This window comes from Zalophus californianus, chromosome 9, assembly GCF_009762305.2.
Source record: "Zalophus californianus isolate mZalCal1 chromosome 9, mZalCal1.pri.v2, whole genome shotgun sequence".
Classification (NCBI taxonomy): domain Eukaryota; kingdom Metazoa; phylum Chordata; class Mammalia; order Carnivora; family Otariidae; genus Zalophus; species Zalophus californianus.
Window position 1 is genome coordinate 100695558 of NC_045603.1, and position 12817 is coordinate 100708374.

Here is a 12817-nt window from a genome sequence, read left to right on the forward strand (position 1 = left end):
CCTCTTGGGCTTATCTCCAAGCCATCCTTTTCCTCAAAAGATTAAAGATTTAAACACAACCAGACAGCAGTATATATAATCTTCAAAGAGCACTTTAGACATCATAAAGAATTATTTTAACAGGCACTATTTTTTTTTCCCCTTAACCACACCTGTCGTCATAAACCATTTATGAGTTTAGCAGAGAAAAAAGAATATGCCAGCTCAGATAAAGTCAGGAAAACACAGCCGGGGCATGAAACCTGGTACTCTAGGTTACCCGGGACCACCCATCTCCTAAGCCCCCCAGGCCCACGCCAGGCAGTACCCCCGCGAGCCTCCCCTTGACCACCCCCCAAAGGGCTCTTCAGCCTGTGTCCACCCCTCCCAAGGCCCGCCCCTCCGGCTCCCGCCTGCTCCTACCAGTGGCACACAGAGCAATGAAGGTCTGCGCGTGCTTGCGGATCAGAGACAACTTCTCACTCGGCTGGGGCAGCTTACGAAGGATGTGCTCGATGAAGTCGTGAGGAGTGACGGCCGCCAGGTTCCACTTCAATTTCCCCAGCACCACCAGCTCCCACTCCTGAGGAGGGAGGGAGGGAGGAAGAAGGAAGAGTAGAGTATAAAACCCAAAGGCTGACCTAGTGTCCGGGCAGTGGGGGGCGGGGGGGAGGGTATGTTGGGATCCAGACCCATTTTAAGGATGCTCCTGAGGCCGCCGCTGGATGGGGAGGCGGGCGCATTTGTCCAAGTGCCCCCCAAAGCTTGGAAATTGTTGGCGTCTCTTCTTAGGCTTCCAGTGGCAGGCGCGACAGGCAATGAGGGCCCAGGTAGCTGTTGCCAAGACTCTATTTTATCCCATTTCTTTTCCTCTTCAGCTTCCCCACCCCTGGCCAACCCTGACTTGCAGGCAGTGCTGTTGCCTGCCCACCCAGAAAGCTGAACCTCAGAAAAGATACTGCCAAGGTCATTGTGGCCCTTAGGTAGTAATTTATTGTCTATGTCTCTACTGCTGGATTAATAGTCTTTTTAATCCTCATGGAAAAATGATGCACACAGATAAAGCTCAAAATAAGGTTCCTGGGCCCAACTCCTTGGCAACCAATTAGCTGACTTGTAGTTGGTGCCAAAAAGTGCCATTTTTCTCTGCTTTAAAACTTTCCCCTCCACACCAAATGCAGAAGTCTTGGGGAAAGGACACTCAGCCACAGAGTGCCCTTTCACCTAAATGTTTCATAGGTCTTTGTCATCATGACTGAAGGACCCACTGGATGGTCATTAGCAACCCCATGTTGCGGGGGGGGGGGGTGATTGGGGCAAAGTGAAAGTGCTTGTGCACAGTCAACGGAATCCCTCCGTTCAATGCCGAGGGGGAACAATGCAACCCCATCTCTCGTGGGCTTCTCACCACCAGCCCACTTCGTGAAAAACTTCTTCTCTCCCTTATTGGGATACATTTGGGGACTTGTGTTCAAAGTAAAACAAGCCAAAAAGGAAACTCTAAAAGTATGTGCAATTAGAGGGAAAACGGATCTGTCCATTAATTGTCTTCAGAAGAAAGAGAGGCAGAGACCAGCGTGCATGTGCACCCTGCTCCCCCATTTGCCCTAAAAACCCCCAGGCTCTCTTCCATTTGCTAAGCCACAGCAACCACAGCCCCCAGACCCCTCCTGTAGCACCAAGTGGTTGTGTGATCTGGAGTGACTCCCTTCCCCTTGCTGGGCCTTAGCTTTCTCTGGTGTAAAATAGGACTCCTCTGGATCCCAGCCTCTAGGATAACGAAATAGGGAATGGGAAAAAAGGCAGGGTTTTGCGGAGCAATATTCATTAGCTTGTCTGGTCCTGGAAAAAACTGGGGTGTCCTGAAGAACACCACGGTCCACCATCACGTTGAAACAAATGAACCAAATAGAAGATTCATTTTCCTGGTCTCCCATGAGAAAACAAACTAGTAACGAATTCTAACAATTTTTCCTTTACATTCTTTTAAGTCTGCCTTGGCTTTTTACAGAGGGTTGGGATGGGAAAAAAAAAAAAAAAGACAAAATTATTAAACAACCAGTGTCTTCTAAGATGGCTTGAAATTCCAGCCCTTTCTTCTCACAGGGGAATGTGAGTATGAACCACTCGTCTTGGACTATTATTAAAGGAAGCAGATCTCCTAGAAGAAAGCACCTTTCTGGGCCTCCCGGACCAAACCAGAAGCAGCTGAAATCTGGCAGTGGTTCAAAGGTGAAGTCATTCATGCCCCTCTCGACATTCCCCGCAATTCCTCCCCCATCCTTGCACATGTCTGCCACTAGATGGCAGCACAGCCCCAGAAAGGAAGGCCTCTCACAAAGAGCTCAGTTCTAGCAGCCAGTCCTAGCCCTGTGGACTTTGTGCAGGCCTTGCCAGTACGGAGGGGGAAGGGGGGGCTAGAAGGGGGCCCCCTTTTCCAAACAGTTTAGAGAAACGTGGGCAGACCACGGAAGGTGGGCCTGGGAGCCACTCTACCATTCCAGACTGCTGCAACATGGACGCCTTAAGTGTGAAGCTGCAGGGAAAAAGAGTTAGATGGGGCGGGGGGCGTTCGGGAGGTTTGCTGGCAGAAAACCAGAGTCAAGAGAGGACCCCTGTCATCGGACAGAGGTCACAGCCTCACTGGAGCTAGGAACCTAGACCTCAGATTCCTCCAATAAGAGGCCACATTGTGACTTGGCTCCAAAGTCAATGAATTGATATTTAGTGAACAGCTACTATGTACAGGTATCTTGAGAGTTTACAGATAGCACCTTTGAACTCCGGATTCTTAGGAGACACATCACAACACACTCTTATCATATGAAGACCTTCCTACCATGTGAGAAGTCGAACTATTCTGTCAGAATTCAGTGGTTGAAAATTTGGAATTTAATTAAAATGTTATCACTGTGTCCCAAGTCTCCCCTACACACACACACACACACACACACACGCACGCACCCGCACACACAACTGCAAATGAATTTCACCCACAGAAATGTCTCAGGCGATCTTATTCATGGATGTATCCTCAGTGCTTAGCACAGTGCCTGGCACACAGTAGGAACACAAAAACATTTCATATTAAAAGCGCTGATTCCTCCAAGTGTGAAAATTCCAGCGGTGTGGTAATTTGGGATCCAAAGGACTCGTTTGGGGAGCAGTGGGTAGAAGCTTATCAGGGGTGGAGAGAGCAAAGAGGGAAGGATGCACAGAAAGGGGGGAAGAAAGGAGAGGGTCATTACCAGCAGCTCCTGAGGCTTGATGGAGTTGTCAGTATAAATGCACAACTTCTCCGCCGTCAGAGGGATGGTCTCTTTGAGCTTGGAGGCCAGGAACATGCAGACAGCACCCAGGAGCTGAAGATGGGTCTTAGGAGTTGGGACTCCAGCCAAGAAGCGGTCCAGGTAATTCATGGCCAAAGGGAAGACCTCCTCTTCACACTTCTGTTCCTCGCAGACCTACAATGGGAGCGGGGAAAGGGTTGGGGGGAAAGGGGGTGGAGGGAATAGTACCAGGAAAAGACAAAAAAAAAAAAAAATGAACAGGCATAACCTATGGAAACAAGCAAAAATATTTAATTTTTGAGTGGGGAGGGGGAGGGGAGTAGAATATGTGATAAGAATAAAAATGAGGAAAACGGGGTAAATCTAAAAAAACCCATCGGCGCTGGGGTATTCCCCAGCAACGTAAAAAAAAAAAGAGGTGAATTGAAGATCCGACCCGGGAAGGCAAACACACGCGCAGTAGCCGCCCGGCTCTGCGACGCTCCCTTTGGCTACTGACTTCTTTGCTCACTCTAACTCACTCACACTCTCTTTTTTGGATTTCGTCATCTTTTCAAAAAATCAATAAAAATATTCTGGAAGCTCCGGGGGTCTTCTTCTTGGTCTCATTCGGACCCTCGGACCCTGCTCTATCATTCCCGACAATTGGAAAAAATGTCCGGGGGGGTCCCTGCAGCCCAGGCGCCGCTATTGGGGGGGTGGGTGGGGAGAGGTGGGGAAGAGAGGGGGAGGGAGAAGAGGAGGAAGAGCCGCAGTCTCGGCGGCTGCACTCGGAGCATGGGGAGACGGTTTCAAAAAATAATTAAAAATCGAGGAAATATCCTAGAAAAGACCTTTTGGCGTGAAAACCCCAAAGAGGATCCAGGCTTCCCGAAACGGAGATTTCGGGTGCCGGAAAGGTCTGTATCTCGACCCCTGGGGCTTTGGATCCCGAGGGGAAACTTGGAGGGGTGAGCGCCGCGGCGGGAGTGTCTGGCTGCGGCCCACAAGGGCAGAAACTGGGGATCGTGGTGACGAGCTGGGGGAAAACCGAGGAACGGGGAGCCACCGGAGAGAGGCACGGGGCGCTCTGACCTCTCCTTTAGGGGTGCCCCGACATCCCCCCCTACACACACCTCCTCCTCCCCCCCCTTCCTACCCCACCCAAATCTCCGCACCGAGGAAACTGGAAAGCCAAACTGTAAGTAACCTTCGTGAGGTGGGGGTTGGGGGAGAGGGCACTATTACAAGTGGGGTGGCCGGCATAATGGGGTGCGAGGGGGGAGCGGGCGACGTTTTCCAGCCTTTCCAACCGGAGTTTGCAAAGCAACATGGCGAAACCACGGCAGGTCCAGAGCTGTGCATACGTGGGCACACGGCTTGCTCGGCAAAGATTTGGAGCAAGGGTAAAAAAGTGGTTCTTTTGGGTTCCCCTAAAACACACGTTTCTCCATGGCGACTTCCGGGGCTCCTGAATTCTCCGTTTCTCTCCTCCTCCCTCCTCCCCCTCCCTCTTTCTCCCCCCCCCCTTAAGTGCCAACGCGGAGTCGCGACCACATGCGGGGACCTGAGGCTAGGACGAATTTGCTCTGGCCTTTGGGGGGGCTGCTTTTTTTTACTTTGGGGCCCCGATTTCACACTCCTACTCCCTTCTTCACAGCACGGAAAGCAGCCGCGGCTTCGCAAAAGACAGGTCGGGATGGGGGTGGGAAGAAGAGGCAGCCACATGCAGGCACACGCGCGCGGGATGCTCCCCCACCCCCGCCCCAGGACAGCCTCATTTTTCCCAGATTTTCCTCCTCCCTCCCCTTTCACCCTCCCCTCCCCCAGTTAGTCTTGCATCCTGCAGGGAACAGAAATGAAGCCACGCGTCTCGCCAAAGGGCGCGGGGTAACCACGCGCACGGGAGCGGGGCGGCGAGCGCGAAGCCTGCCCTCTCCCAGTTTTAGGGTCCCTGCGCTGGGGGGTGGGGGGGCCGAGTATCCGGACGGGGACAGACGGAGTCTGTCTGCAGACCTACCTCCAGCATCCAGGTGGCCACCATCCTGCGCATGTAGGGCTGGATGTCCTTCTGCACGCATTTGAAGTAGGAGCACTGGGGAAGGTAGCGCTCCTCGATGGTGAGCAAGTTCTGCAAAACGCGGTCATCGTAAAGCAGGTTGGCGTCTGGCACGGCCCTGCGGACCGGGTCCACCTCGCAGCACAGCAGCTCCATGGCCAGCCGGGTGCCCGCTCGCTTCCCTGCTTTCTCCGGACTGGAAAAGTTGGGGGTTTTTTGGAGGGGGGAGGGGAGAGGGTTCCCCTTACCTCCTTCCTTTGGCTAAATAGGGGGTTTTCGAGAGAAAAGTTATGGGGCAGAGAGAGAGAGAGAGAGAGGCTGGGGGAGAAGAGAGGAAAGGGATGGGCGGTGGGAGAGGAGAGCCTCGGGGGCTGCTAACTCTGCCTGCCCTCCCCTTCAAACTTGTCTCGCTCTCCCCTGCTCGCTCTTCTCTGCTCTGCGAGGCAGTGACGCAAACTGGCTGGGCAGTTAGTTCTCCTCCCTCTCGCCTCGCTCCCCTCTCCGGTTCCTCCTCCCCTTCCCTCCCCTCCCGTTCCTCCCCTCCTCCTTTCAATCTCTCCCTCCCTCCCTCCTTTCCCCTCTTGTTATTAAGGAGAACAGCAGCTGGCCCGACCTAACTTCAAACGCGGTCCCCCGCCCCCCCACCCCTCTCCTTAGCTCTCCGAGGCCCTCTCCCTCTATCCAGCCCCGCATGCCAGGGGCCCCGGATAGGGGAACCCACAAAAAACACACCGATTCCTATTTATTCCCTCTAATTTCGCACATTCTGTGGGTGTATCATGCCAAATTACGACCCTCCAACTTTGGCTTTCTCAACATTGATCTTTCCACTCCTGCCCATGTATGTAAGATCCAAGAAATGACGGGTAGATCACTTGAAGATGGGGTAGGCTCATGCAATTTAGAAACAGATCCCTTAAGTGAAGACTAAGGAGGGCGATTTTGGAAAATAGCAACCTTGGATATCCAGAGATAAAGGCTCTGTCCCGGACGTTTGAGTTCCTGATCACTTCGAGGCTGTTTCAAAAGCCCGATTAAAGGGGCCAGAACAACGTCCCCCCTTCCCCCACCCCCGCATGTGTGTGTGGAGAGGAAGAAGAGGAAGGGGTGGGTGTTAGGAGGGAGGGGGCGGCTTCTCCGACGTGATAGAATGTGACCCTAGAGCAGAAACCCTCCCCTTCTTGGGGGCGCTACAGGCGCCACGGGGAGCAGCGGAGAGGCGTCCAGCGCTGCCGCAGGCCTTGGTGGGGGGGGGGGGGATGCAGGGCTATCATAGGTTGCTCCGCGGCCCGCGGCCACGCAGGAAAAACCCGCTTCCTTGCCCCTGCATCTGCTGACAAGCCGCCCGAGGTGTCTGCGCCGAGCGTGGCCACACTGATACAGCTTTCTAGGAAATAGCCCGGGAGGGGGAGGGGAGGGGGGCGAGGGAGGGATTAGGTTTGGCTCCCCCCCTCTCCCCCTGCGCAAACAACACCACCCCTTCCTTTCCCCGGAGGCCCAAGACTTCCACCCTGTGTCCTTCGCTTTGCATCCTCGCCGACCCCTCCGGGTTCACGCCTCACCCGCCAGCCAGGGCTTTCTCCCCGGCAGCGGGATTGCGGTGGAGACGCTGCCGGCGCAGTCGGCTCTGACATGTGCTCAAATGCATCCCCGGGTCAAGGCTGCTTTTACAGGGGATATGGTGGCGTTTCCTCACCTCCTTCCTCCCTCCACCCCACCCCCCAACTTTCAGTGTTATTTCACTTTGGGGGGAAGGGGACAGAGCCCGGCGCCCCCAGCAAGTTGGCCGAGCTGACACGTGCAGGGAGCATGGCGTGGGTCAGGGCTCGGGACACGCCGTGGTCGGCCGAGCACCTCCTTCACCGAGAAAGGGTGCCCGAACCCGGGCGTGGAGAGCTAGCGGGGTGGGGGGGAGGCTGGGTGAGCTGTACACTTGGTTCCCTGAAAGGAGGCGGGGGAGTGGAATAGAGAAGGAGGGGAGTGAATAAACCAGAGGTGCTAGCGATTAACTCGGGCCCCGGGGCCAGCCCCTTTAAACGAGGGTGGGGCGGAAGGGGTGGGGGGAGGGAAGGGGGGGATATCGCTTTAAAAGGGTGAGTAAGAGTTTGGGGCGCCGTCTCCCCTCCCTCTATTTGCATAGCCAATAGCTCTGGGGCTCCTGCTACTGCGCGCTGATTGTTACCGGGCAGATTACTTTTTTTCTTTTTTTTTCTTTTTTTTTTTTTTTTTTTTTTTTTTTTTTAGTAGGACGCGTTCCCCGCTACATCAAAAGGAAGCCAAGGGAGGGCGGAGGGAGAGTGGGGACTGGGGCGGGCGAGGGCTCGGGAGAGGCCGGGGCGCCTGCGACCTTATCAATAGCCGAGAGAATTAGTATCCAATCTACCGTAGGTAAAGAAAGGGGAGGGAAGGGGGAGGGCGAGGAAAATGTCTAATTGCTGTGGAAGCCATTAGCTTTCGGGAAGAAAAAAGCTCACTGAGAAACCCAAGTTGCAACTCAAAATGAAACAGTCCTGCCCAGCGGATGACACTCAGGCTGAGTACAGTGTTCCTCGGAATAGAGTCGGTCCCTAACAATTACCTATTGATTTTAGTCAACTTGGACTTCCCGACTCAAGCTTGAGTCACTCCGGATAAATATATTAACTTACATTTTAAGACCCCATAAAGGAATTACTCAAACTTCACCTCAGCCACCTATGAGCCGTTCAAAGAAAGCTGCTGGGGAGGTTGGGGGGGGGGCCCGGTGGGGGTGAGAGAGGTATTTTTAAAGTATAAATCAAGCCCGACAGGCAAGGACAGAAGTCGGCAAAGGCTTCCAGCCTCTTGACATCACTTGATAACTAACCCAGCATGGTCTTTCTCTCCACCTCCCTGCAGGAAAAGCATCCCCAGCCCTGGGGCTCCTGAAGTGGGGAGGAGAGGGGGAGGGGAAGAGGCGGGTGGTCGTCCTCCGGGCCTGGCCCACCCTGGGGAGAGAGCCTGGGTGGCGACGTCTCAAATCTCGGAAGCGAGCCGAGGGCCCTCTCGCCCCTTCCCTCCCCTGTACCCCCACCCCTACCCCCGTCTGGCTTCCCGGAGAAATTCCGGCGGGGCGCGGGACTGGGGGAGCTGTAGCCGCGAAGGGGAGGGGCGCAGAGGGGCGCGGGCAGATGCCCCCTCTCCCCGCGGCCTCTCCATTCACCCAGGCCCACGAGCGCGGACGCTTCCCGCGTGGCAGGCTCGCCTCAAGTTCCCCCATTCACTTCCCCTTCCTCTTGCGGACTGTTCCCGAACATTAACCTCGCATCGAATCCGTCCCCCAGTCGGGTTTCAGTCTCCAAAGCATGGGGTGGGGCGTGAGAGGGTGCGGAGGTTGGCAGGAATGTCTCCGGGAGGCTTGGACTGGAAACTGAGTTTTCCCTTTTGGTGGCCACTCCGACCATGTGTTAAAACCTTAATTTTTGCTTGTTAAAAAGCACTGCGCCTAGCACGCGGGAAAAGGCACGTTGCCTTCTGGGCAAACGTGCGCGTTTTCTTTGAGTATAGACTCAGGTTTAGAGGGAAAAAAAAAACCCAAGCTCCTGTGCTCTGACTTTTAAGTCAAAACTGGTCACTGTGGGAAAAAAGGGGGGGGAAATGTTGTTTCTTCCTTATCCCTTTTTCGCCCTCAAGAGAAAAAAAAATCCTGTCCTTTATAGGATCAGTGATAAACTTTAGTGAACATAAGTTTTATTGGACTTTTATTCCCTTACGTGCCGGCTCCCCACCCCCTATTCCCCGCGTTTTGGAGTTTCGGTTGGAAAGTGTACAAAACCCTGTAGGTGTAGGGTGCAGCCGGGTGTTGGGTGTTTATAGGCACATTTCTGCAGGAACCTGCAAACGCTAAGCACACATACTCCGAAGCTCACCTGGCAGATGCCGGCGGGCCAGGTGATCACACTGTCGGCTCAAAGGTTCAGAGCCGCGCGAGTTCGAGCCCCGCTGCCTCCGCGCAGGGGCGCTCCGGCAGGGTGGGGGGAGGGGAGTGAGTTCAGGCTCTGGAATGGGGACCACCGCCCTCCCCCTAAGTCCTCCAAAGAGTTGGGCTGGGTCTGTGTTTCTCCACTGAGGGATGATCAGGCAATGAAAACCAAAAACCCGACGGTTACTTAAAAGTAGGAGGCAAATGTCCTAGTCTCAGCTCCTGGCTCCCGGGATACCAGAAAAGAACTAAAGAAGGTACAGAAAGAGAAATGGGGGTGGATGGGAGAAGGGGTCACAGGAAGGGAATGAAAGCGAACTGGAAAAACGTGCGAAAGGAAAAGGACAGTTCGGGATGGAGGGCACAAGGCAAGGAAGGTGGGTGGGGACAAGCCGACGCAAGGCTTCCCAACGCCCGGGCCCTGGGACTCCAGGTGTGAATACGCTTCCGGGACTCTGTCGCCGCGCCCCCCCCACCGGTCGCCTCTCTGGGGCGCTCGGGATCCAGCGGGGGGCAGCGCTGGGCCCGGCCTGTGTATTAAGACTGCCCTTTCGGTGTGTTTCAGCTCGGACCGGGTCTGTGTGCCTGAGGCAGCAGATGCGATAGGCGTGGGTCAGGAAGGCTTGCGCCTGCCGTCTGTTCACCCACCTAGCATCTCACTCCCCTCCCTTGGAAAAAAAATAAAAAATAAAAAGACCCGAACTTCCCCCTCTTCCTGTCTGATTCAGCTGCAGGACACGCCTCACGAGGCCGAAAATAGCTCTGGAAATGCATTAGCTTTATAAAAGTGAATTTTCCAATAAGATTTGGGGCGGGGGGCTCCTGGCTCGCGGCGTCGGCGGGGCCCTGCCTCCCCAGAGGAAAAGGAACCGGTCGTCTCGGTGCTTCGCCCTCCCCCCGGCGCAGCCGGGAGGGGGCCGCTGGGCGGCGGAATCGCGCCTCCGCTCGGGGAGCCACCACGCGGCTTTTTCGCGGAATTTTGACGTCACCCACACGTGGGGGGAAGGGGCTGGGAGAGCGAGAGGAAGCGGCGGGGGAGGGGGCCGGCGGGCGGGGGAGCGGCGCGGGGCGGCGGCGGCGCGTCCGGCACCTCGCCGTGGGCGCGCGAGCCGCGAGGCAGGTCCGCCGGCCACGCTCGGCCCCGCGGGGCCGGAGAGGCGGTGCGGGCCTGCGGGCGGGCCGGGACTCCCACCCTCCTTCCGCACCCTCCCCTCCCCGCGCGCCCGCCACCGCCGCCTGCCACCCCTTTGGAGTTTATTTTTTCACTTTGAAATCGGGAGCAGCTCCTGGCTGCTGAAAAGGCGCATTTCTGGGGGTCGTGGTCCAGTTCCGCTCCATATCGACATCAGACTGAATATCGCGATGCTGGTCGCGACGCACGGCCACTCAGCTTTCGACCCTGTCTCCAGTGAAGGAGACGAGAATGTGGTTTTTCTGTTCGGGTCCTGAGTTCTGCGTTTACTTTCACACCAGGAGTTTTTTCACGCGCTACATATTCCTCCCCGCCCCCTGCCCCATTCACTATTTAAACACTAGCTAGGTTGGTTGATGCTCTAATAATTACATGTAAGATCTATCTCCCGAAGATGGATATGAGCGATATTGGAAGAATTTTACTGTGCGAGAAGAAAATCCATCTAGAAATCTGCTTGTCCAGAGAGTTCCACAAATAGACGGGCAAAAGTGCAGGGCGACTCCCCTCCCGCTCGCTGGGTACCCATGTGGTGTCCGTACTCATGAAGAACCTTCTAGACTGCAGGAGCTGGAAACTCCAACTGCAGAGAGAGCCCATGCACCTTCAGTTTCCCCTAAATTTGGGCAAAGTCTTTTTAATCTTTCAGTCTGGGGGGTGATATCTAAAATATGTCATTTTCTGAACCCACAGTGACAATTCTGATTATATGCTGAAATTTACAAGGAGCTGCAGTGGGAATGTTTGGGAAAAAGGAGTAAATGTGAACTGGCTTTTCTCTCAATGAAGTAGACTGTTGCAGGAATCAGATGCAGAAAGCTGGGGGCTTCTTTGAAAATGTGAATTTGAGGTGGAATTACTTGTTTCAAATGTAAAGGAGAAGCTTTCTGTTCCAATCAGATATGAAGTGTAGAAGTGTTTCTTTTTTCAGATGACAGAGTTTGATTTTGAGTATTACTTTCTTCATTCGTTTTAGTACATTCCCTCTATTTTTAACTTATTATTTATTTCTTTTTCGTTTAATGGTTGCTGATCTGACCCAAGACACTCTGTTTTGTATCTTTTGAAAAAGAAGAAGAGTTAAAATTAGTGGTAATGTCAATACTTGCTGTTGAAGCTCAGTCTGAGGGAACTGTATTTAAGAGGGCTTGCTTTTTGGTGCCTGGTTTGATGGACACTTGGTTTGTGTATACAAAGGTAAAAAAATAGAATAAATTATTGAAAAAAGAAAAGAAAGAGCCAAGGGAAGTGTTTTAAAAACTTAAAAGATGAATGTCCTTTAAATTTTGCTCCTGCTTAATTTCAGACACCTAAATTGTGGGAGGTCAGGTTAAGCGCTTTGTAGATCTAAATTCTTAGTAAAATGTCGAGACTACCCCCACCAGAAATTTTTTTTGAGCAATACTCATTTTTATTTGTTTTCTAAACACTTCAATTTTGTCCAAGTTCATTCATTCTCTTTAAAAATGTCCACCTTCCGGGTGTGATTGAATATTCTTTTGATTTCATGGTTTTATTCAGCTGTGTATCAGTTACAACCAAATCGAAGCTATATAAAATATTTCTAATAAATATTCCTTATTTCATATTTTATTTTGCAATCTTTAAACACAAGGATTGCCAGCATCTGTTAGTATAGTTTATAACATAATTCTACAACATGCTGAGTTCATATTCTCCAAACTTTTATGAACTAATTAATAAAAACCGGAGAAATAGTTTTCTTGTTGGGGCTTTTTGGGATTTTTTTTTTTTTTGCTGGTGGCAAATTTCAGGAGGCAGATTGAAAATTTTTCTAAAATTATTTTCTTGGTGGTCCTTTTGTTGGCATAAAAAGGAATGAGTTTTAAAATGTGAAGCAGGTTGTTTTTAAAATTTTGTAATCTTCAAAATGTGTACTTCTGGAGAGATACAGTCTTTCTATTTTAGGGTTGACCTGAAAGCAAGCAGTTTGTATAAGTGTGTTAGACAATCCAAGCTAGGTTGGATTTAGACTCAGGAGGAATGCATTTCCTCTTTGCTCAGCCTTAAGTAAGGGCATCTGCTTTTACATGAACTTGAAACAAAGTCTGCGCCTATGCATTATGTAAACAACTTAGAAAAGCACAAATCCAGAGCAGAGGGGTTTATGTGGAAGGTGAAATTAGAGCAGAAAATCCTAATTTATTTCTGCTGTTAGTCATCTCAGTTCATACTTTCATTGTGGTCCCATTAACTGTAAACCAAATACTTCTTTCTTTGTGATGTACAGAGGTGAGTTCCTTCAAGCCCTATTTAGTGATGATGATGATGATTCCTCTCTCTCCTTTCAATGAGTGTGTGAAACTTCACATTCTTTTCTTTAAAAATTGTTATCAAATTGGAAGAAAAAAAAATAT

At 52.3% G+C, this 12817-nt stretch overlaps 1 protein-coding gene across 1 annotated transcript in view; it reads right to left on the bottom strand.

Moving 5' to 3' along the window:
* The window catches only part of CCND2 (cyclin D2), a 29799-nt gene extending 24027 nt beyond the window's left edge, over positions 1–5772 (bottom strand). The window contains exons 1-3 of the mRNA XM_027591956.2: positions 5269–5772; positions 3228–3443; positions 403–562 (exon numbers count right to left, since the gene is read on the bottom strand). Of these exons, the coding sequence (XP_027447757.1) occupies positions 403–562; positions 3228–3443; positions 5269–5463 (571 nt within the window). The 5' untranslated portion in view covers positions 5464–5772. The remainder of the gene's footprint in view (positions 1–402; positions 563–3227; positions 3444–5268) is intronic.
* Positions 5773–12817: the final 7045 nt, after the last annotated feature.